A 22,230-nucleotide genomic window follows, 5' to 3' on the forward strand; every position below is an offset into this window, starting at 1 on the left:
AAGTCGGGATTTCGCTTACATGTTCCTCTTCGCCGCTTGTATCTCCTTTGGAAAGGGTAGCGTCATCTACGACAGCAGCTTCGACCTGTTCAAAGAAATTGGCAACCTGTGCCGGATCTGTAAGGCCATTGCCAGCAACGCCGAGCTGGTCAAACCAGGAGGAGCCCAGTGCCTCCCTTCAGGTATCTCCCCTTCTCCTTTTCAGGCCTCGATTCTGTGAGCCACAATCTCTTGTGGGCCTCTCTGGTGTTGACCAGGAACCTAAGGTCTCTAGTGACAGTCTAGAGGGAGCATATGTGCATATGAGCAGCATCGCCTCTGAAGGCCTTCAAGGTCATGGAAGGTTCCTCAGTAAACACCCAATGTCCTTGGAAGATCTCCAAGGGAGATCGATGACTATTTCTGTACTTCTTTATCTTATCTTGAGTAAATGGAGTGTGCCAATGTTTCTTGGGTGGAGGAGTGGAAAATGTAGAAATATGAGTGTCAAAGTGTGTTCAGGTTTGCTCTTGCTAAGGAGGGGGCCGTCTTTATTCAGCTGAATAATGTTGTGGCCCGTACGTGGCCTGTACAGCTAGTAGCTGATTCAGACAGCGAGGAGGCTGATGTGGTGCTGTGCCAGCAGCCTGTGCAGCTGGCACTCGAGTAGGACAATGAGGAGGCTGGAGAAGATGTGGTGCCAGAGGCGGGGATTCAGCCAGGGCCTTCAGAACCTCCAGAAGCTCCCTTAAGTGAAGAGGACGAAGAAGAGGAGCCTCTTCTCGATGCACGGGCGTGCAGAGCTGCCAAAAGGCAGGAGTGGCTCCTCAGGAGGAGGTCTCCTCAAGAGTAAGGCTTGGGGCTAATTGGCCACTCCCTTAACCTATTTAAGGAGGAATGCCGACTGAAGCAATTTGCAGGGAACAACTTCGTTCACATACCTTTGTGTCTTGTCTTGCTTATCTTATCAGCTTCCTGCAAATTGCTTCTGGGCATTCTGCCAACCACAGTAAGCTTTCAGTTATTATTCTTTGAATTCTTGGTGGCTGTTAATGCAATTAATTAACAGCAGTTGTTGTAAAAGACTGGTTAATTCAGTAAACTAAGGTTTGAATGGACTTTGTGTGTGCTGCGTTCTTTGAGGTCCGTAGCTGGGGCAAAACAAATAAACGCATAAAAGCTATCGAGGCAAATACCTGGACTCTGTCTTTCTTTATACCAAGCTGCACCTGAAACTGGCAAAACGCTGGCATTCTTTAAAAGAAAAGCAGAATGAAAAGAGTCTCCCCTTGGATTTAAAAACAGTAAGCTTCTAGTCCTTATGAGGTTTGTGCCTGTGGACGAATTCTGCCCTTCAGCTTGTCTGAAATCTTAGAAATCGGGGGCTGTTTTTATTAAGTTGGTCGACATAAAAGATGGAGATGGTTGAGCGATATAGCCGGGGGAGGGTCATACATGGCAATCCAGTGGCGATCTTTTCTCGCCTGGAGGGGCTGCCAGTCTGTCAATTCTTTAGCCAGAGAAAAAGGAAGGAAAAAATCTCGCAGCCTGTGGATCGTGCGTATTGCTGTTGTGAGACGCCCAGCAAGATAGGTGGCCGTACAAATCTAAATAAAATAAAGACTTTATGAACATAGATATGTGGGCAGTTTTTGTTATGCCCCGCCACCTACCAATGGACCTGGCGTCAGACTCGGACGGTGAGGAGGTTGGGGAGGAACTTGGGCCAGTTCTGGAGTCCGGGGAAGGCTCTGATGGATGCTCTGCATCTGACGCAGAGATAGAGCCAGGGCCGTCCGACATTCCCCAGCTACCAGCGAGGCAGCTGCCTTTGGAGGCTGATATGAGTGAGGAGGAAGAACAGCTGGGGCCTGTTCCAGATGCACGTATGTGCAGAGCAGTTAGGAGAGGTGAACAATGGAGGACAAGGAGTCGACTTCAGGAAGCAAAGCACAGGTGGATGCTGAATGGCCCCTTCCTGGCTGGGGAATAAATAGAAAGAAAGGGGAGTGGTGGTCGTAGGGGACAACTGTTCGTATTTCTGTCGATTTCGCTCATTGTGTTTCGTGCCACAAAGACTGCTTGCCAGCACTTTAATTTGCAGCCTTTCTTTCGGCTGGGAGCTCACGGCCTGGCAATTATTGCAAGGAACTGATAAGGTCTGTTGCTGCAGTTAACTCCTTGAAGGACTATTGCCTGGACTTTTCGATGGGTGAATGAAATTAATTCACAAGAGGTAAATAAAGAGAGGTTTTTCGTAATAAGGAGTCTGCTTCTTGCTTCTGCTAAGGCTGAGTCAGAAGAGTTTTGCAGACCCCGATTTGCAGAATACACGGGGGAAAAAAACCAGTTTTCTTTCCCTTTTTTAGGCTACAGTGTCTCCTCTGTCCTTCAGATGCTACACCCAGAATGTAAGAACCTCCCTGAGCCCAACCTGCTTCCCGGACAGCTCTCCCACGGGACGGTGGGGGTGAAGGACGGCAAGGTCCAATGGATCTCCATGGCCTTTGAGTCGGTGAGAGACCCCTGATTTCCCGTTCTGGCTTTCTGAGATCGCCATGCCCTTTTTCGTCTCCAGAACTGGAAAAAAAAACGGATCAAGATCCTAGTCCTCAAGAAGCTAGACTTCCAAACTCTCAAGAAAGCTGCCCCAAAAAAGAGGAAACGCCTAAGAAAACTTGGAAGAAATGTTTTCAGGCTTGCAAAATTGATGTTAGCCCTTCAAGGTAGTCCAGACAAGAAGCACAGCAATGAATAGCAGCTAGTATTTCTCCCCTCCTTTCCTTTTGCTATCTAGAAAACTAGGGAGGGTCCTTTCTGAGGTGCTTCCCACACCCCTTTTCCTTCTGCGGGCTCAGCTGCCTCTTATCCAACCATTGCAGGGGTGAAATGCTACCGGTTCGCTCTGGTTTGGGCAAACTGGTAGCGGCGGTGGCGGGTAGTTCGGTGAACTGGTAGTGGCAGCAGTGCAAGGCTCCGCCCACCTGCCCGGATGTCATTACTCCCTGGTTTTAACCAGGAAGTAATCTGTTTTTGACCCTCTGCACATGCTCAGAGGGTCTAAAATCAGACGTGAAAATGGCGCGCGCACAGCGCACGCACTTCCGAACTGGTAGGGAAGGTAAGTAGATTTTCACCCCTGAACCATTGTCCAGTCTGCAACTTCCCTTCTGCCCACCAAGGTCATTCCCACTTACAGTACGAGGGCACTCACGCAGCCCTGGAGAGACAGGATTGCATCCAGTTTCGGTCACCGTATGATAAAATAATGTCGAGACTTTGGAAAGAGTGCAGAGAAGAGCAACAAAGATGATTAGGGGTCTGGAAGTTACAACATATGAAGAACGGTTGCAGGAATTGGGTAGGTCTAATCTAGCGAAAAGACGACTAGGGGTGACATGATAGCAGTCTTCCAATATCTCAGGGGCTATCGCAAAGATGAGGGGGTCCACCTATTTTTCCAAAGCACCAGAAGGCAAGACAAGAAGCAACGGATGGAAATTAATCAGGGAGAGAAGCAACCTAGAACTAAGGAGAAATTTCTTAACAGTGAGAGCAATTAACCAGTGGAACTACTCGCCTCCAGATGTCGGTGCTCCATCACTGGAGGCTTTTAAGAAGAGATTGGACAACCACTTATCTGGAATGGGGTATAGGTTCTCCTGCTTGAGAAGGGGGCTGGACTAGAAGACCTCCAAGGTCCCTTCCATTCTGTCATTCTACCTTGTCCTTTTCCTCTAACGTCCCACTCCTTCCTTCCTTCCTTCAGACCACCTACAAGGGAAAATCGTCCTTCCAGACCTATTCCGATTATCGCAAATGGGAAACCTTCCTTCAGGACCAGATCCGGCAGTTTCCGGAAGGGTCGTCGCTACGCAGAGGTTTCCAGACTTGTGAGCATTGGAAGCAGATCTTCATGGAAATCATAGGCGAGTGATAGGATCAGAATGAGAAATAACTCTGATTTATCGTTGCTAGCAAATGTGTTTATTAAACAAATGTATTTGGCCGGTTAACATACGGTGACTCCATGCAGCTTGCAATATGTTCGTGCTAAGAGAGGAAGGGTAAAATCCTAAACACTTCCTGATACTCCTGAACATGGCTGCAGTACATGTCCCACTACTCCTGATTGTTGCTGTAGAGCAGGGCTCTTCTATGACTTATGGACGTCAACTCCCAGAATTCTAGAAGTTAAAGTCCACGAGTCATAAAGGGCCTATAGTTCCGGACTGAAATGCTCCCGGTTCGGACCGGATCGCCTGATCCGGTAGCGATGGCGGTGGATGGTTCGGAGAACCGGTAGCAAAAATCCCTGCGCCCTCCCCATGCCCAGCTGAGCCGCACAATCATCAGAGGCTTTTTTTTTTTTTACTTTTAAAAGCATTTTTTCTACAACCTCTTCTGACGAAAAAATGCTTTTAAAAGTAAAAAAAAAAAAGCCTCTGATGATCGCGCGGCTCAGCTGGGATCGTCAGAGGCTTTTCAAAGCATTTTTTTCTGCAACCTCTTGGCCGAAGAGGTGGTTAAAAAAATGCTTTGAAAAGTCTCTGACGATCCCAGCTGAGTTGCCTGATTGGCAGAGAGGCATTTTTTAAAAAGCCTCTCTGATGATCCCAGCTGAGTTGCCTGATCGGCAGAGGCTTTTCAAAGCATTAGAAAAAATGCAAAATGATTCTTGCTCTCTCTTCTCGCCTGTCTGTCTCTGTTCCAGGTGTGCAAAGTGCGCTTTTCGGCCTCATCCTTTCCCTGGTGATCTGCATCGCCGCTGTCGCTCTCTTCACCACCCACCTTCTCCTCCTGCTTCCCGTCTTGCTCACCATTTTAGGTACCGGGTGCTCTATCCAAATTTCCCTGCCTCGACCCATCCCGGCTCTCTATTCTTGCGGTGCGCAAGGAAAGAGTCCTGGCTGAATTCGTATAAGGCCCTGATTTGTGTTTTGTTTTGTTTTGTTTTGTTTTGTTTTGTTTTGCTTTGTTTTTTTGTTTTGTTTTGTTTTGTTTCGGTTCGGTTCGGTTCGGTACGGTACGGTACGGTACGGTACGGTACGGTTCGGTTCGGTTCGGTACGGTTTCATTTCGTTCGTTTCGTTTCGTTTCGTTTCGTTTCGTTTCGTTTCGTTTCGTTCGTTTCGTTTCGTTTTGTTTCGTTTTTTCACCTGAATGTCAAAGCAAGCCGCCAACCCTCCCCAGAAACCAAGTTTGAGAAGTTTCCCCATTCTCTTTTCATTCATTTTCGAGCAGGGGTCCCCAAACCCCTGGGGCCGTGGCCTATTTGGAACTGGGCCCCACAAGAGGCAGGGCAAGTTGTACGTGTGCACAGCTCAACTCGTGCGAGCGGTGGGCCCCCCACACAGGCATGGACGTGCCATTTACATGTCCTGGTTCTCCTCTCCCCTTCCCAGCTGGGGCCACCAAGCCACAAAGTTTGGGGACCGCTGTTTTAGAGGGACTTTGGCCAAGTAAGATGGCTACACGAGATGACGGCCAGCCTGCCTTTCCCCCTTCCTGAAAAGTTCCAAAATTTTCCTTGCTCCTTTCACCAGTAACAAAATCAGTGCCAGGCAGGGAGGGACGAAAGTTTTGGTTTCAGCTCCGAAACGGAGCCCTTGAAGGGCGAATTTTGATGGGTGCTGATCTCTTTCGTCAGGCGTCGTCTGTCTCGTGGTGACTGTCATGTACTGGTCGGGCTGGGAGATTGGGGCCGTGGAAGCCGTCTCGCTCTCCATCCTGGTGGGCTCCTCGGTGGACTATTGCGTGCATCTGGTGGAGGGCTTCCTTCTGGCTGGGGAGAGCCTCCCCCCGCACCTGGCAGAGGTGAGGCTTTGTCTTGGGGCATCATCTTCTTCTTCCTCTCCCCTACTTCTACGTCCAGGAGATAATAGCAATAACCCTTAGACTTACATACCACTTCACAGTGCTTTTACAGCCCTCTCTAAGCGGTGTACAGAGTCAGCATATTGCCCTGACAATCTGGGTCCTCATTTTACACTACTTGGAAGGATGGAAGGTTGAGTCAACTTTGAGCCAGTTGGTCAGGATTGAACTGCTGGCAGTGGACAAAGTTAGCCTGCAATACTGCATTCTAAGCACTGGGAAGGAAGGAAGGAAGGAAGGAAGGAAGGAAGGAAGGAAGGAAGGAAGGAAGGAAGGAAGGAAGGAAGGAAGGAAGGAAGGAAGGAAGGAAGGAAGGAAGGAATAATAGCACTTAGACTTATATACCGCTTCACAGTGCTTTACAGCCCTCTCTAAGTGGTTTACGCAGTCAGCCTATTGCCCTGACAATCTGGGTCTTCATTTAAGTTTAATGCGATTTATATTTGACCGACATCGGAAGGATGGAAGGCTGAGTCAACCTTGAGCCTGGTGAGATTTGAACTGCCAAATTGCAGTCAGCCAGCAGTCAGCAGAAGTAGCCTGCAGTACTGCACTCTGACCACTGCGCCACTATGATAATCGCCATGATAATCACGCAGGGCAACAACTCTGGAATAGGGAAAGAGAGCTATTAAGCACGCCCCATTCCCCTTGAACTATTCCTCAAAGCCCAGCCCGACCCCGAGCAATATTTCAGAGCCATCTTGGTGTACGCCGCCTTCGAAAATGCTTGCTGAGCTAAAGATGGGTCCAAAATTTGATCGGCCACTTGCTCCAGCGACTGACGTTGAGAATCCAAGGCAGCGACTGGTTTTTTTAGGTGGCACCAGGAAGGTTCAGTGCATGTATTTGGGGGGGGGAGGTGGGGGGGGGAAAACCACCAAGGGGGCCCATCTTATAACACAGCACACATCCCGTGGGGTGTGTCAAAGTTTGCATGAGAATAAAAAAAAAAATCACATGCATTTCAGGCGCCGCTTGGGTTTCTCTAAGGGTGAAGAGTGGGGGAAACCTAAAATGGGACAAGCGGTCTTGGTGGGGGGGGAGAGAAGCAGAGCTGACCCATCTCTTGTGGCCCGCAGGACCCCAGCTCCAGTCGCCAGTGGAGGACGGTGGAGTCGGTGCGCCACGTGGGCGTGGCCGTCGTCTCCAGCGCAGTCACCACGGTCATTGCCACCATTCCTCTCTTCTTCTGCATCATCGCGCCCTTTGCCAAGTTCGGGAAGATCGTGGCCCTCAACACGGGCCTCTCCATCCTCTACACCCTGACTGTCAGCACGGCCTTGCTGAGCATCATGGGGCCGCCTGCGTTCACCCGCAGCCGGACTTCTTTCCTCAAGGCGTTACTGGGGGTGCTGCTGGCCGGGGCGGGCGGCCTCGGCTTTTATTTGGTGCTGCTGAGAAGCGGATTGGAGATCCCCCTCCTCAGCGGGCCCGGCTTATAGCCCACAGAGACCCTCCTGCCCATTTTCCCCTCTCTCTCAAAAAAAAGAGAGAGAGAGAGAACACTGTAGGGTGAGGCTTCTTGGGTGCATGATCTTTTCTGGGGGGTGGGTTCTGATCCTGTTCCATGGGAGTTGTTGCTGGGAATGCAGCTCTCTTGTCTGTGGACCACTCACCCGTCGGCAGAATGGGAGTCCCGGAGCTGTTCTCCGTCCCCCGGTGAAATCAAAGCTGGAGTCTTTTCCCATGCACACGATGAGAAGCCAGGGCAGAGGAGAAAGACGGGGTCCTCCTGGGCGGTCCAGAGAGGAACAACCCCCCCCTCTCAGGGGTGAAATATACTTACCTTCCCTACCCGTTAAAACCAGGAAGTAATGATGTCTAGGCAGGTGGGCGGAGCCTTGTGCTTCCGCCGCTACCAGTTTGCTGAACCAAGCGGTTCGCGCGAACCGTTGTAAACCGGTAGCATTTCACCCTTGCCCCCGCTTTCCATCTCTGGGACCAGCCAATACGTTTCAGGCTTTTTGGCAGCTTCCAGAAATTCTGCCTCTGGTTTTTTCGAAGGTTCCCGGTCAGAGGTCCAGGAGAAAACATCCTTGGCTTCCCACAACCCGTATCCCCTTCCTCGCCTTCGGTTTTCCACTTGCACTTTAATTCCTACCTCCCCTTGGCTTGTTTCCAGGTAGGGTTTTATTGGGGGTTGGGTTGGGGCGAGAAATAATGAGGATCTGGACAGGCGAACAATTGTCCACCTTTGGTGGAAGGAAAAGAATCAGAGGCTGCCTTCTTCGTTGGCTTCTTCGAGACGTTTTTTTTTCCCTTTCCTGCTCTGAAAATCTTTCCCAGCTTTGCCTTTTATGAAGATATATATATATATTTAGAGCTTGGTTGCCGTTGCTCGCTCCCTCCCCAGCTATTGGCATTTCCGTCTCCCATTTTGGATTTGCAAACCACGTGTTTGGGGGTATTTTTGGTTTTTGGGGATGAGAAACGGCCAGAGTTGAACCATGGGGCTGGCTGGGAATTCTGGGAGTTGAAGTTCCCAAGGATGAGAAGCACTCCAGCTGACCCGTCTCTTGTTCTTGAGAAGGTGTTCAAACTCCGCCTGGAAGCGACAAGCGGATTGAAATTTCTCCCCTTCGAATGTCTCAAATCTAGCCTTGAGTTCGCCCTTAGATGTCTTGCTTTTTCCTTCCTTCCTTCCTTTCCTTTTCCTTCCTTCCTTCCCTTCCTTCCTTCCTTTCCTTTTCCTTCCTTCCTTCCTTCCTTTCCTTTTCCTTCCTTCCTTCCATCCATCCTTTCTTTTTCCTTCCTTCCTTCCCTTCCTTCCTTTCCTTTTCCTCCCTTCCTTTTCTTTCTTTCCTCCCTTCCTTTTCTTTCCTTTTCCTTCCTTCCTTTCCTTTTCCTTCCTTCCTTCCTTTGCTGTCCCCATATTCCTTCCTTCTTTCCTTACCTTCCTCCCTCCCTTTTCCTTCCTTTCCTTTTCCTTCCTTCCTTCCTTCCATCCATTCTTCCTTTCCTTCCTTTCCTTTTCCTTCCTTCCTTTTCCTTCCTTTCCTTTCCTTTCTTTCCTTTCTTCCCTTCCCTTTTCCTTCCTTCCCTTCCTTCCTTTCCTTTCCTTCCTTTCTTCCTTTCCTTTTCCTTCCTTCCTTCCTTCCATCCATCCATCCTTTCCTTTCCTTTTCCTTCCTTCCTTCCCTTCCTTCCTTTCCTTTTCCTTCCTTCCTTCCTTCCATCCATCCATCCTTTCCTTTCCTTTCCTTTTCCTTCCTTCCTTCCCTTCCTTCCTTTCCTTTCTTTTTCCTTCCTTCCTTTTCTTTCTTTCTTTCCTTCGTTTTCTTTCCTTTTCCTCCCTCCCTTTCCTTTTCCTTCCTTCCTTCCTTTGCTGTCCCCATATTCCTTCCTTCTTTCCTTACCTCCCTCCCTCCCTTTTCCTTCCTTTCCTTTTCCTTCCTTCCTTCCTTCCTTCCTTCCTTCCTTCCTTCCTTCCTTCCTTCCTTCCTTCCTTCCTTCCCGGAATATAATTTTTTTGAGCCTCTCGATTTTTTCCCTTCGAAGAGAAGCGCTTCTCCTGGGAAGGCAATAAACCGCCGGTGATTTACCACCGTGACTAACGGGAATCCTTGGGTGTGCAAGGCTGCTGCTTGGGTGATTTACACCAAGAACAAGGATTCACTCTTGGCTTACCGGATCCATAAATTAACTTCTGCGGAACAGAGGAGTCTTCCGGGATTCCCGTAGCTGGTAGCCAGGCACGTTGCCAGCTTCTCTTTTAGCCAAATGAAGACCTTGAAATGCCTTGCTTGATCTGAGCAAGGTCCTGGCAAACCTCCTGGCTGAGACTAGCTAGAGACAGATTTAGGTGGGGGGGGGGGCAAGCTTCTCCACGTTGGGAACTGGTCTTGACGAGCAGGTGTTGTCGTTGTCGTTCCGGCAATTAAAGAGCACAATTTCTTCCCTTTTTTTTGCTGTCCCTACCCGATTTTTTATTTTCTTTTTAAACTTGGCTGTTCCCGCGTTCCTGAGTTACCCATCCTTGGTTGTGGAATTTCTGTGGGCGTGTACGTGTTCTTTTTTGAGACTGTTGGAAAAGAAAACAACAAATTTTGACATTCGCTTGTGTGTGTGTGTATGTGTGTGTTTCTCTGGCCTCGTTTATTTCTCGCCTCCACTTTATCAGGGTTTCTCGCAAAGATTAAATCCAGAAGTACACACAGATAACTGATTCAGCTGGATTCATTAACTTCTTTATATACATAATAACAGATGAAGTATTTACAATACCAGTATAGATTCTTCTTCAGCGTAGTAGCAGTTACAACACAAGGCAGGAGAGAACAGTTAGTTTCATTTCAGCAGAGCAGACAAGCAAGTCCAGGCTTGTTTAGTTTTAGTTTCAATTCTCTGCGCAGACTCAGAAGCTGCAGACTAAAACACGCCCTGGTTCCAGTCTGTCTCAGCTCCCATCTGGCTCCAGATCCTCTCTATGAGTCTAGGGAGGGCTAAAACAGACTTCCCCACCCCCTCGGAGGCCCTCCGAAGGCCAGAAACAGCCTGTTTCCCAACTTCCGATTGGACAGGAAGTGACTTTTTTGCTATCCCCAGCCTCTCTAAGAACAACACAGCTCTCACTTCGAGAACACCCAATTTTAAATAGTTAATAAACAGCCATTTCCTTCTTAGATGGTGCCGATGTATTCTTTCGCTGCAGTAAACTGCAGATGCTAAAGAGACCAGACGGTCGTCTTCTCTTCGGAGGGTGATAAGTCCTGCTCCTTTGATCCTCTTCCCTGCAATTCCTCTCCAGAGGAAGCTTAAAAATAGATTTACACTGGCTCAGGCTAAATCTTGGTACCAAAGCTTCTGTTCAGTGGGCGTTCGGAGTTCTGGATTCTGATGCTCAAGCTGTCTGGCAAACGCTCCCTTTCTCTTTCTAACCTGCCTCAGTGGTCTTCCTCGCTCTGCATGCCAGGTGCCTGGGGCAGGGGTGGGCAAATAGAGGCTGGGAACACCTTTCCCCCTACAGCCTCGTCTTCCAGTCTGCCAAAGGAGGATCTGCTGGGCTTTATGGCCAAGGCATGTCGGCCCCTGAATCTCTGTAATGAGATTCAACCATGTTAAGAGTTCGTTGTAGAAATCAAATCCAGAAAGCACACACAGGCAGACTGATGCAGCAGGATTCATTAACTTCTCTTCATATACATAATAACACGTGACTAAATGTACAATACCAACAGCAGATTCTTCCAACGTGGTAGACGTTACAGGCAGAGGAGAAAACAGTTCTTATTTTCGATTCAGCAGAGCAGACAAGCCCAGACTTGTTTAGCTCTCAACACAGATCCAGATCTGCAGAGCCACGCCCAGGCTCCTTCCAGTTTCAGTTTCTAATTCAGCTCCCATTGGCTGATCTGTTGCCTTGCCTATTCATTGGCTGACCAGCCACAATCGCTACCGGATTGTTCAGCAACCACATACCCCACATTCCCTTCTACTGATGAGGATCCCTAGCCAGGTACCCCAAGGGATGTCTGTATGTGTGTGTCTCTTGGAAGAGAAGTCCAAGGATTGGTGATGAAGGAGGTGTTGGTGGAAACGGCAAGCTTGGATTGGATTGGCGTGTTTGATCTATCTATGTTGTGACCCACAGATTCAGACAGTGAGGAGATTGGGGAGGAACATGGGCCAGTCCTGGAGTCTGGGGAAGGCTCTGATGAGGGCTCTGCATCGGAGACAGAGAGGGGGCCAGGGCCGTATGCCAGTTATCAGGTGCCTTCAGAGTCAGGATATCAGCGTTGCAACGCTGGTATAGAGAGAGAGAGCAGAGGAGAGCGAAAGATAAACTCTGAAACTTTTGCCTGATAAATCCCTTTGAAGCCTGGTTGTCGTGGAGATGAGGGGAGGGGGCACATTCCTGGGAAATGACGAGGAAAAGAAGTCTGAAGAATGACTTGGAAGACAGCCAATGAGAAGCAGAGATTTGGGGATCGGAAAGGGAGGGATTGGGAGGCAAAAGGTCAGTCTTGTCCGCGCGGAGTCAGGATCCGGTGGCTGAGCTCAATTAAAGAAAGATTTCCTTAAAGATTGGCAGTTTGGAAATTCATTTAATTTTGAGATAGCACCGCAGTCTGACACAGACATCAGTGAGGCAGACGAACAGCTAGAGCTGTTCGGAAGGATGGAAGGCTGAGTCAACCTTGAAGCCGGTGAGAATCGAACTGCCGGCAGCCGGCAGTCAGCCGAAGCAGCCTGCAATACTGCATTCTAACCACTGTGCCACCAACTTGCCGCGGGACAAAACACTAATATCGAAGAAATGGTGGAAAGGAATCATGAAAGAAAGAAGGGGCAGAATGAAAGGCGAATGACAAAAATTAAAAAAAAAATTTACATTATTCTAAATAATTTGAATTGAATTGTCCCATGGCGAGTTGGCTACAGCGGGTTGGCCGCAACCAGTTGTCCCATTTCTCATTCACTTTGGCCTGGCTGCCTTAATTCTAACCAAGGACCAGGAGTGACTCCATCTTCTTTCTCTGTGGCTGGTTTCTCTGATCTGGATTGGATTTCCAAGTACGTAGCCTAAGGTAAAGGTAAAGGTTCCCCTCGCACATATGTGCTAGTCGTTCCCGGCTCTAGGGGGTGGTGCTCATCTCCGTTTCAAAGCCGAAGAGCCAGCGCTGTCTGAAGATGTCTCTGTGGTCATGTGGCCGGCATGACTCAACGCCAAAGGCGCACGGAATGCTGTTACCTTCCCACCAAAGGTGGTCCCTATTTTTCTACTTGCATTTTTTTTAACGGGCTTTCAAACTGCTAGGTTGGCAGAAGCTGGGACAAGTCACGGGAGCTCACCCCGTTACGCGGCGCTCGGGATTCAAACCGCTGAACTGCCGACCTTTTGATCGACAAGCTCAGCATCTTAGCCGCTGAGCCACCGCGTCCCTCAGGTTGCGCAACATCGTGAAGCTTCCCAGCAAATCCCCTTGGAACAAATAAGCGAAGGCCTCTTTAACAACAAGCCCAACGCGGAGAAATCTTTTTTTCTTTTTTTTGGCATGGTATTCTTTCCTTAAATTAGCAACATCTCGCTCGTTTACAAGGCTCCCACCCATTAAGCAAATGCACTTTAAATTGATTTCAAATTAGCAGATTAATGGTTCTCTCCATCTCCCGGCTGTCCAATTCAGCAGTGGGTCCTCTTGAGAAGTTGGGTAGAGTTTGAGGGACCCCAAAAGGGACGTTAAAAGATTTCTCTCTCTCTCGCCACCCAACCCCTAACTGGACCAATTTTTGGTCACGCTCCACGAGGGGATATTGATTTACATAAAAGAGAAAGGGAATAAAACTGCTGACTTTTCCTATCGGGGGCTGAATAAAAAGAAGGGGGAAGCAAAACCCTCTAAGAATTTGCTGGATCAACATTTTCTTCCCCTTAAACGGCGTCTTTCCTTCCTTCTTCACCCCCCTTCTCCCCACTTTTCTATTAACTCTCCCGGTAAATGCACTTTAATGCGGCTGAATTGATTGGGGATTGTTAAATAACCTTCAGATTTATAGCCCCATTAAAAGTTTCCCCCCCCCCTCCCACCCTTCGCTGTTTGCACAATAATGTGGAATGCTGCACAATACTCCCCATCTCCATAAAAGCCCAAACTTCGCCCTCAACCCACCCTCCATCCTTCTCTATCTGCGCCATCCACATTTCGCAGAGGGTCCAGGAGGCGCTATGTGAGAAGTGAGAAGAGAAGCCGCAGGCCCCATTTCCCGTGGCGGAGATAAGCAGAGGAGGAAGACGTCAGCGGGACAAGTTCAAATCTGAACGGAAAAGCTATCGTTGAAGTTGTGATGGGTTCAGACGTGGCCTATTCAAGAGAATTTGCCCCCCGGGGAGGGAATAACTGGGATCCTGTGATTATTTGGATTGAACGGTTGGGGAGGGGGCTCCCCCAAATATCTTCCCTATAGGGCCGTAGGAGTATAAAAGCCATGAACCGGAGACGAATTCATTTGCTTGTCCTTTCACACTTGGCCAATAAAGAATTGAATTCCTGTTCTATTCTATTCTATTCTATTCTATTCTATTCTATTCTATTCTATTCTATTCTATTCTATTCTATTCTATTCTATTCTATTCTATCCTATCCTATCCTATCCTATCCTATCCTCTTCTCCTTTCTTCCCTCCCCTCCCCTCCTCTCCCCTCCTATTCTGTTCTATTCCATTCCATTCTACCCTTCCCTTCCTTTCCTTTCCCTTCCCTTCCCTTCCCTTCCCTTCCCTCCCATCCCATCCCATCCCATCCCATCCTATTCTGTCTTCTGTCCTGTCCTGTCCTGTCCTGTCCTGTCCTATCCTATCCTATCCTATCCTGTCTTCTGTTCTGTTCTGTTCCGTTCTGTTCCCTTCCCTTCCCTTCCCTTCCCTTCCCTTCCTTTCCCTTCCCTTCCCTTGTCTCCCATCCCATCCCATCCCATCCCATCCCATCCCATCCCATCCCATCCCATCCCATCCCATCCCATCCTATCCTATCCTATCCTATCCTATCCTATCCTATCCTGTCTTCTGTTCTGTTCTGTTCCGTTCCCTTCCCTCCCCTTCCATTCTGTACTGTTCTGTTCTGTTCTGTTCCGTTCCATTCTGCTCCACTCCGCTCCATATATTCTACCTTCTATCCTATTCTGTCTTCTATCCTGTCCTGTCCTGTCCTGTCCTATCCTATCCTATCCTATCCTATCCTATCCTATCCTATCCTATCCTATCCTATCCTATCCTATCCTATCCTATCCTATCCTATCCTGGCTTCTGTTCTGTTCTGTTCTGTTCTGTTCTGTTCCCTTCCCTTCCCTTCCCTCCCCTCCCATTCTGTTCCGTTCCGTTCCGCTCCGCTCCGCTCCGCTCCATATATTCTACATTCTATCCTATTCATCGCAGACATTGGATGAGGGCCCAGATTGTCTATGGAGATTCTCAGTCATCCAGGTCATGGTTGTCCCAAAACTGCTTTTTTCAGGAGGTGACCGGACTTCCTTGTTTGTTTGGGGTTTTTTTGAAAAAGTTTCGCTTCTCATCCAAGAAGCTTCTTCCGCTCTACAGGAACCATTTGCAGACTGAAGACGACAAGCTTCTTCCGCTCTTGCGGACTACAGGAACCATTCATCCTTCCGTTTGAGATGCAGATAACATAAGGGCCCTGGAAAAAAGTGACTTACGACCGTTTTCCCCACTTAATGACCTTTGCAGCATCCCCTTGGTCACGTGATCAACTGGCTCGTATTTATGACGTTTGCGATGTCCCGGGGGTCGCATGATCCCCTTTTGCGACCGTCTGACAAGCAAAGTCAACGGGGGGGAAGCCAGATTCACTTAATAACCGTCTTACTCCCTTAGCGTCTGCAGGGATTCACCCAACGACGGAGGCCAGACAGGTCGTAAAATGGGGTCAACTTCATTTATTAGCAACAGAAATTGGCTCAATGATGAAATTGGCTCTGTATTTTGGCCTCGGTGAATTCCCCTGACCTCCCTTCCGCCTTAGCCCCGGTGGAAGTCTCTTCGGCCCCGATCCTCTTTTAATCTGCCTTTTTCAGCCCAAGGCGGTTCAGGAAGGGCTAATCACCGTAGCCTGGCGGGCAGCTCCGAGCAGACGAACACCTGGCGTGTCGTTTTGTGTTACCCGGGGAAGAACATCTGGGAAGGCCGGATCTGCCCACCCTTTGACTGGGAGTGTTAGAAGAGGGCTGACAAATTTGTCTCGTGAGTAATGGAAGCCTTCGGTGCTTGTACAAATTTGTGCTGAGCCAACGCAAATTTATTTTCCGCATTAACGGATGTCAGAAAGGTTGCCAGCGGCTGCGTTTGATTTACGGGCTCAGCCTGCAATTGTTCCCTTTTCTGCATTCTTTGCAAGAAGACTGGGCCCTGCTTTTAAGCGGGGACGTTTAAAGACTGCAGCGAGGAGGCCTTGCGTGGAATTAAAAATGACTAAGACTGTATTACTATGATTCTTCCCATCCTTCCTATTACCTATCTCCTTCTACTTATGACTGTAGCCTTGTTGCTTGCAACTTTATATTGTTTTATTTAGTTTCCTAGTATGATTCTGATTGCTTATTTAGCATCCTATGACTACCACTAAGTGTTGTATCTTACAATTCTTAATGAATGTATTTTTATGTACATTGAGAGCTTATGCACCCAAGACAAATTCCTTGTGTGTCCAATCACACTCGGCCAATAAAGAATTCTATTCTATTCTATTCTATTCTATTCTATTCTATTCTATTCTATTCTATTCTATTCTATTCTATTCTTATTGTTATTCTTCCTATTTTATTCTCTTCTCTTCTTATTCTCTTCTTATTCATTCTATTCTATTATATTCTTATTTTCTTATTCTATTCTATTCTTATTCTATTCTTATTCATTCTATTATATTCTTATTCTCTTCTCTTCTTATTCTTATTCTTTCTGTTTTATTCTTATTCTATTTATTCATTCTATTCTATTCTTATCTCTTCTCTTCTTATTCTCTTCTCTTTTTATTCTCTTCTCTTATTCTTTCTATTCTATTCTATTCTATTCTATTCTTATTTTCTTATTCATTCTCTTCTCTTCTTATTCTCTTCTTATTCTTATTCTCTTCTTATTCATTCTATTATATTCTTATTCTCTTCTCTTCTTATTCTTATTCTTTCTATTTTATTCTATTTTATTCTTATTCATTCTATTCTATTCTATTCTTATTCTCTTCTCTTCTTATACTCTTCTTATTCTTTCTCTTCTCTTCTCTTCTCTTCTACTCTACTCTACTCTACTCTACTCTACTCTACTCTACTCTACTCTACTCTATTCTATTCTATTCTATAAAAAGGAAAAAATTCGGAACTACGCAAAACTTTGAAACTGCTAATGCAGGTAATCCTCGACTTACGATTACAATTGAGCCCCACATTTCTTTTACTGAGTGAGACATTTTACGACCTTCCTTGCCACAGATGTTGAGTGAATCACTCGAGTTAGTGACACGGTTGTTAAGCGAATCTGGCTAATCAGGAGAAGCTACACCTAAGTTTAGGCCCAGGACGGTCTCCATTGTCTAGATCTGTTCAGAGGTATTTAACTGGAGGACGATGTTGTTTGCTTTTCCAATTTGGAAAAGTTGGACTCAGTTGAGGGATCTGGTTGGAAGGCTGTTGAATCAAATCTCCAGATGATCCATGGATAAGAATAGCAAACGTCATCTTGTTCTCCTGTTCTCCTCTCATACCCGTCCATAATATTCAATTAGCACCAGTTCTGTCTCAGGGGCCTTTCTTGACGTCGCCTTGGCCCCGTTGCGTTAGCAGTCAATAACCAGCTTCGACTTGCCCATTAAATTCAGATTTGATATCTGAGGAATCGAGACGGGGAAGAAGGAGCAAGTCGACACTGCCGTCTTCTCTCTGGGGGGGGGCCCTCGTGCAGAAAACATAAGACATGCACGCACACAATGCTGTTTTATAGCTCCAAGCTCCAGAAAGCCCTGGATACGATTTCTCCTTTTGGGCAATTTAAATTGCAGATGACATTTTCAATTAGCTGTCTCCGCGTGCCTTCCGAGCCGAGCTGGGGAGTTGGAACTGAATAATGGACGCTGAGTGGCCTCACTCTGCTTCGGTGGCTCTTAGTGGTCCTTTAAATGGAAGGGCTGAGGCCGAACTCCTGGCGGCTTCTCCGGGAGGTCACCAGAAAGACCCTGGGCTTTTCCAGCTCGGGTTGATGAACGTCAAACTACCGAGAAGTAAACTGGAAATGGAGAGAGAGGGGGGGGGACCATTCTTATAATTTTCTCCTGTGATCCTGTCCAAGAGTTTAATTTGCAGGCCAGAGTCCTCTTTGCTTGTCCCTACTCAACCATCACCATCAGGGACATAAGGGAGAAAGAGAAAGCAAGCCCACTCAGAAGTGACTAGTCCTCATGAACCAGTCACTAGTCTAAGCTGTTCTTTTGCTGGGCAACACAAAACAGGCTGATTCTAACATGGCTAGTCTAGTGAAGAGAAGGACCAGGGGACACATGATAACAGTCTTCCTGTTCTGTCCCCGTACCACACACACACCCAACCAGCCAGCCGAGGGTTAAATAAACTCTTCAAACCCTCAACGTCAGTGATAAGGAACTTCGCAGCAAGTCCGTGGCGGCCTGCCAAGAGCTTTTACTCTGATAATACAGACAAAAATACACTCAGTTTGAATAGTCCAGTTTGTAATTAAATCCACAGCAAACAGGTGTTGTGTCCGAAAGTGCAAAGTGCCTCGCCAAAGATTAGCTTTGTCCATCACAGAGTCCGAATGGCCACCACACTCCCTTTTATAGCCTGTGGGGTGTGGTCCAGTGACTCAGCTAAACTCTGGCACGCCTTCCCCTCTGCTGAGCACGCTTCTCCCTGCACCTCTGGCGAGGGTACAGCCAGCACTTATTTTCCTCGTCGCTGTCCACCTGTGGCTGCGGGGACGTGCTTGGCTCTGAGCTTATCGTTTGGCCTTCAGTGTCCTCCGGAGGCATTGCCAGAGAGGAGGGTCCTGGAGAGGGAAGTATTGCCAACTCCTCCCCCTTACTCTCAGAGTCTGCATCTATCAATAGCCCAGGCTCAGGCAGCGGAGCCACAACACTTCCAATATTTGAGGGGCTGCCACAGAGAGGAAGGGGTCAAGTTATTCTCCAAAGCACCTGAAGGCCAGACAAGGAATAACGGATGGAAACTGACCAAGGAGAGATTCAACCTGGAAATAAGGAGAAATTTGCTGACAGTGAGAACAATCAACCCATGGAACAGAAGTTGCCTCCGGAAGTTGTGGGAGCTTCATCCCTGGAAGCTTTCAAGAAGAGACCAGACTGCCATCTGTCAGAAATGGTGTAAGGTCTCCTGCTTGGGGGGAAGCGGGTTGGACTAGATGACCTTCAAGATCCCTTTCCACTCTGTTAATCTGTTGAGATAAAATTGCAGGATGCTGGATACTCAGCTTTGGATATGTGGCAAGAGTCCACAAGGAGCTGGCCACTGCTTTTTTAATTGAGGGTTTCCTTGTGGTCTCTCATCCAGTTCTAACCTGGTTTTGGGGATCAGGCGGGAATTGGCCAAGTGGCGCAACTGAATGCTCTTACACCACACTGTCCTAATTGCAGAAAAACAAACCTGAATCTCATTCATCCCCCTTGGAAAAGATCACTCCAAGCCAGTCATGTGAGGATCCGGAATGGAAGGAATCGGCACCAGAAAGGAGAGGATGCATGCATTCCCGCTCACCTCCAGCGATCCTAAAATCGGCTTTGGGATAAATGTTTCTCAATCACAATACACAATACACAATACTTCCAAGGAAGGGACCTTGGAAGTCTTCTCGTCCAACCCCTGGCTCAGGCAGGAAGCCCTATAGCCTTTCAGACAGAAAGAGCCTTGGTAGTACAGTGGTCTAAGGCACCCTGTTATTAAGCTGGTTATTAAGACCAGCTGCCTGCAATTACTGCAGGTTCAAATCTCGCCAAGGCTCAAGGTCGACTCAGCCTTCCATCCTTTCTAAGGTAGGTAAATTGAGGACCCAGTTTGTGGGGGCAATAAGCTGACTTTGTATAAATATACAAAAGGATGAAGGCTATTGCTGAGCACATTGTAAGCCGCCCTGAGTCTCCGGAGAAGGGCGGCATATAAATCAAATTTAAAAATAATAAAAAAAATGGCTGCCCAGACTCTTCTTAAAAGCCTCCTATGATGGAGCAGCCACAGCTTCTGAAGGCAAAGCCATTCCACTGATTGATTGTTCTATCTGTCAGGAAGTTTCTCCTTCGTTCTTGATTGATTGATTGATTGATTAGTTTCCACCCGTTGCTTCTTGTCCTGCCCTCAGCCCCGTAGGGTTGCCAGGTGTCCACTATTTGAGTGGACAGTCCACTTTTTTCACATTATGTCCACTATTTTTTTTTTCCACAAAATAATGGACATTTTTTTTTTATTCAAAAGCTTTATGATGAAAGGGTACGTAATCTAAAGCTGTACAGTCTAAGAGAATAAGGATAGGGGAATCGCATTTTGTCTTTTTTTTCATAAGTTAGAATGAGACAAAGATCGAATATCCATTGAACTCGATTCTCCGAAAAAATTGAACGATGAGATTAAAATAAAAATATATTATAAAATTGTGTACAGTTCACATTTTTAAAATGTATTGTAGCTTGTGTCGACTGACCTAAAATGGCGTCGGGTGATGAGAGTGACAGCGGCGAGATTTCGAATTCTTTAAAACGAATTATTCCTTAAACACAAAGAATGGATCAAAAGCTGCGCAAGTCAAATTAAAAAACACACACGACAGCAGAGTAAAATGTAATTTAATATTTTACATATTATTATAAGATATTTGGTGTTTTGAATTTTAAGTAAAGTTTTGAAGGGATTATTTGAATACGTGTTAAGATGTTTGTAAGAAAATACATAATTTAATTGTAAAAATTTTTTTTTATTTTTTTACTACTTAAACCTCCCCCCCCCCCGGCTTGTCCGCTATTTTTTGGAAGCAGACCTGGCAACCTTACTCTCATTCGAGAATAGCTTGACTCCCTCTTCTTTGGGGCAGCCCCTGAGATATCGGAACACTGCTATCATGTCTCCCCTAATCCTTCTTTTCATTAAACTAGACATACCCAGTGCCTGCAACCGTTCTTCATATGTTTTAGCCTCCGGTCCCCTCATTATCTTTGTCGCTTTTCTCGGCACTCTTTCCAGAATCTCTACATCTTTTTTATAATATGTGACCAAAACTGGATGCAGGATTCCAAGTGTAGCCTTACCACAGTCTTATAAAATGGTACGTCACATTATCTTGATTCTATCCCTCTGCCTGGAAATGGGATTCAAAAATTTTAGCAACCGGTTCTCTGCCCAGTTGCTGGGTGGGCATGGCCATGATGGGCATGGCCTACTCGGCCTCCTGCACCATGGTGGGAAGGTAGTGGTAGGTTTCAAAATTTTTCACTACTGGTTCTGTGGGTGTGGCTTGGTGGGCATGGCAAGGGAAGGCTACTGTAAAATCTCCATTCCCACCCCCACTCCAGGGGAAGGATACTGTAAAATCTCCATTCCCTCCCCAATCCAGGGGAAGGATACTGCAAAATCTCCATTTCCTCCCCATCAGCTAGGAACTTGGGAGGCAGAGAATAGACGGGGGCGGGGCCAGTCAGAATTTTTACTACCGATTCTCCAAACTACTCAAAATTTCCGCTATCGGTTTTCCAGAACTGGTCAGAACCTGCTGAAACCCACCTCTGGTGTGTGGGGGGGTGCATTTTTACCCTCCCCGGGCTCCGTAGGCTTTCCTCGAGACTCTGGGAAAGCGAAAACGGCCTCCCCTAGGCTCCGGAGGGTGGAAATGGGCCCATTTCCAAACTTCCAGGAGGCCTGTTTTTCGCCCTCCCAGAGGCTCTGTGCCGGCTCTGCACTGGCAACCAAAATGGACCGTGTGGAGACTCCTGGGAGTGGAGGGGCGGAGTAGGCGGAGCCAGTCAGTCCTTGCAACTACCAGTTTGGCGAACCAGAGTAAAATTAGCATCCGGATTTCACCCGACGAACCGGCTGAATCCCATCCCTGCCTCTGCCTTCAGAGCTCAGGAAGACGAGTGGCTTTTCAGTTACGCAGAAGTTCAGTTTAAGGGGGAAGAAAAAAAAAACCTGAGATGGGGCAGAGAAAGATTACTCTGCCTGGGAGAGAACCGACCCCCTCCCCTTTCCCAGCCCCCCTACCCAGCCATTCCCCAGTTCTACTTCTTCCCGCAGTCCCATTTCTCACCAGTTCATTACTGTTTAATTTAATCACTGCCTGTCACCCGGCCACCATTTATCCTGCCGGTCACCGGAGAGATTTACCTATTTATTTTAGATTTCAAACTTAACAGCTCGTTATTCCTAGCCAGGACAGGAGGCGTTTTCTTCTATAATTCGTTTTGCCAATCCTGACAGGTGGAAAATGAAACTCGTCTCCCTCTCCCCAATGCCCCCCTTGTCTCCCCCCACCCCCGTTTCTTGCATGTTAATCTATTTCCTCTCTGGGACTCTCCTCTCGGAGGTGGCCTATCCATCACCTGTGCAAGAAAGCAATCCTGCCCTCCTTCTGTTCCTGCAGCCAGAAGTTAGTTTAAGCGTTTTATCCAAGCGTAGGAGCTGCATTTTTTAGCATCCAGGCCCTTTGCCAGTTTTGGGAGGAATGGAATAGAATAGAATATAGAACATAATATAGAACAGAACTGAACAGAATAGAACAGAATATAGAACAGAAAATGGAATGGAATGGAATGGAATGGAATGGAATGGAATGGAATGGAATGGAATAGAATAGAATAGAATAGAATAGAATAGAATAGAATAGAATAGAATAGAATAGAATAGAAAATACGGAATGGAA

The 22,230-nt window shown here is 47.3% G+C and overlaps 1 protein-coding gene across 5 annotated transcripts in view; it reads left to right on the top strand.

The window, feature by feature from the left end:
* Positions 1–9,914, top strand: part of DISP3 (dispatched RND transporter family member 3) — a 51,050-nt gene extending 41,136 nt beyond the window's left edge. For all 5 annotated transcript variants that reach the window (XM_060684512.2, XM_060684507.2, XM_060684508.2 and 2 more), the window contains exons 16-21: positions 56–182; positions 2,349–2,494; positions 3,749–3,908; positions 4,694–4,807; positions 5,630–5,796; positions 6,939–9,914. In XM_060684512.2, coding sequence (XP_060540495.2) covers positions 56–182; positions 2,349–2,494; positions 3,749–3,908; positions 4,694–4,807; positions 5,630–5,796; positions 6,939–7,301 — 1,077 coding nt within the window. In that variant the 3' untranslated portion in view covers positions 7,302–9,914. The remainder of the gene's footprint in view (positions 1–55; positions 183–2,348; positions 2,495–3,748; positions 3,909–4,693; positions 4,808–5,629; positions 5,797–6,938) is intronic.
* Positions 9,915–22,230: the final 12,316 nt, after the last annotated feature.

Source organism: Pantherophis guttatus, chromosome 15 (genome assembly GCF_059756535.1).
Source record: "Pantherophis guttatus breed Tessera chromosome 15, ASM5975653v1, whole genome shotgun sequence".
NCBI lineage: Eukaryota > Metazoa > Chordata > Lepidosauria > Squamata > Colubridae > Pantherophis > Pantherophis guttatus.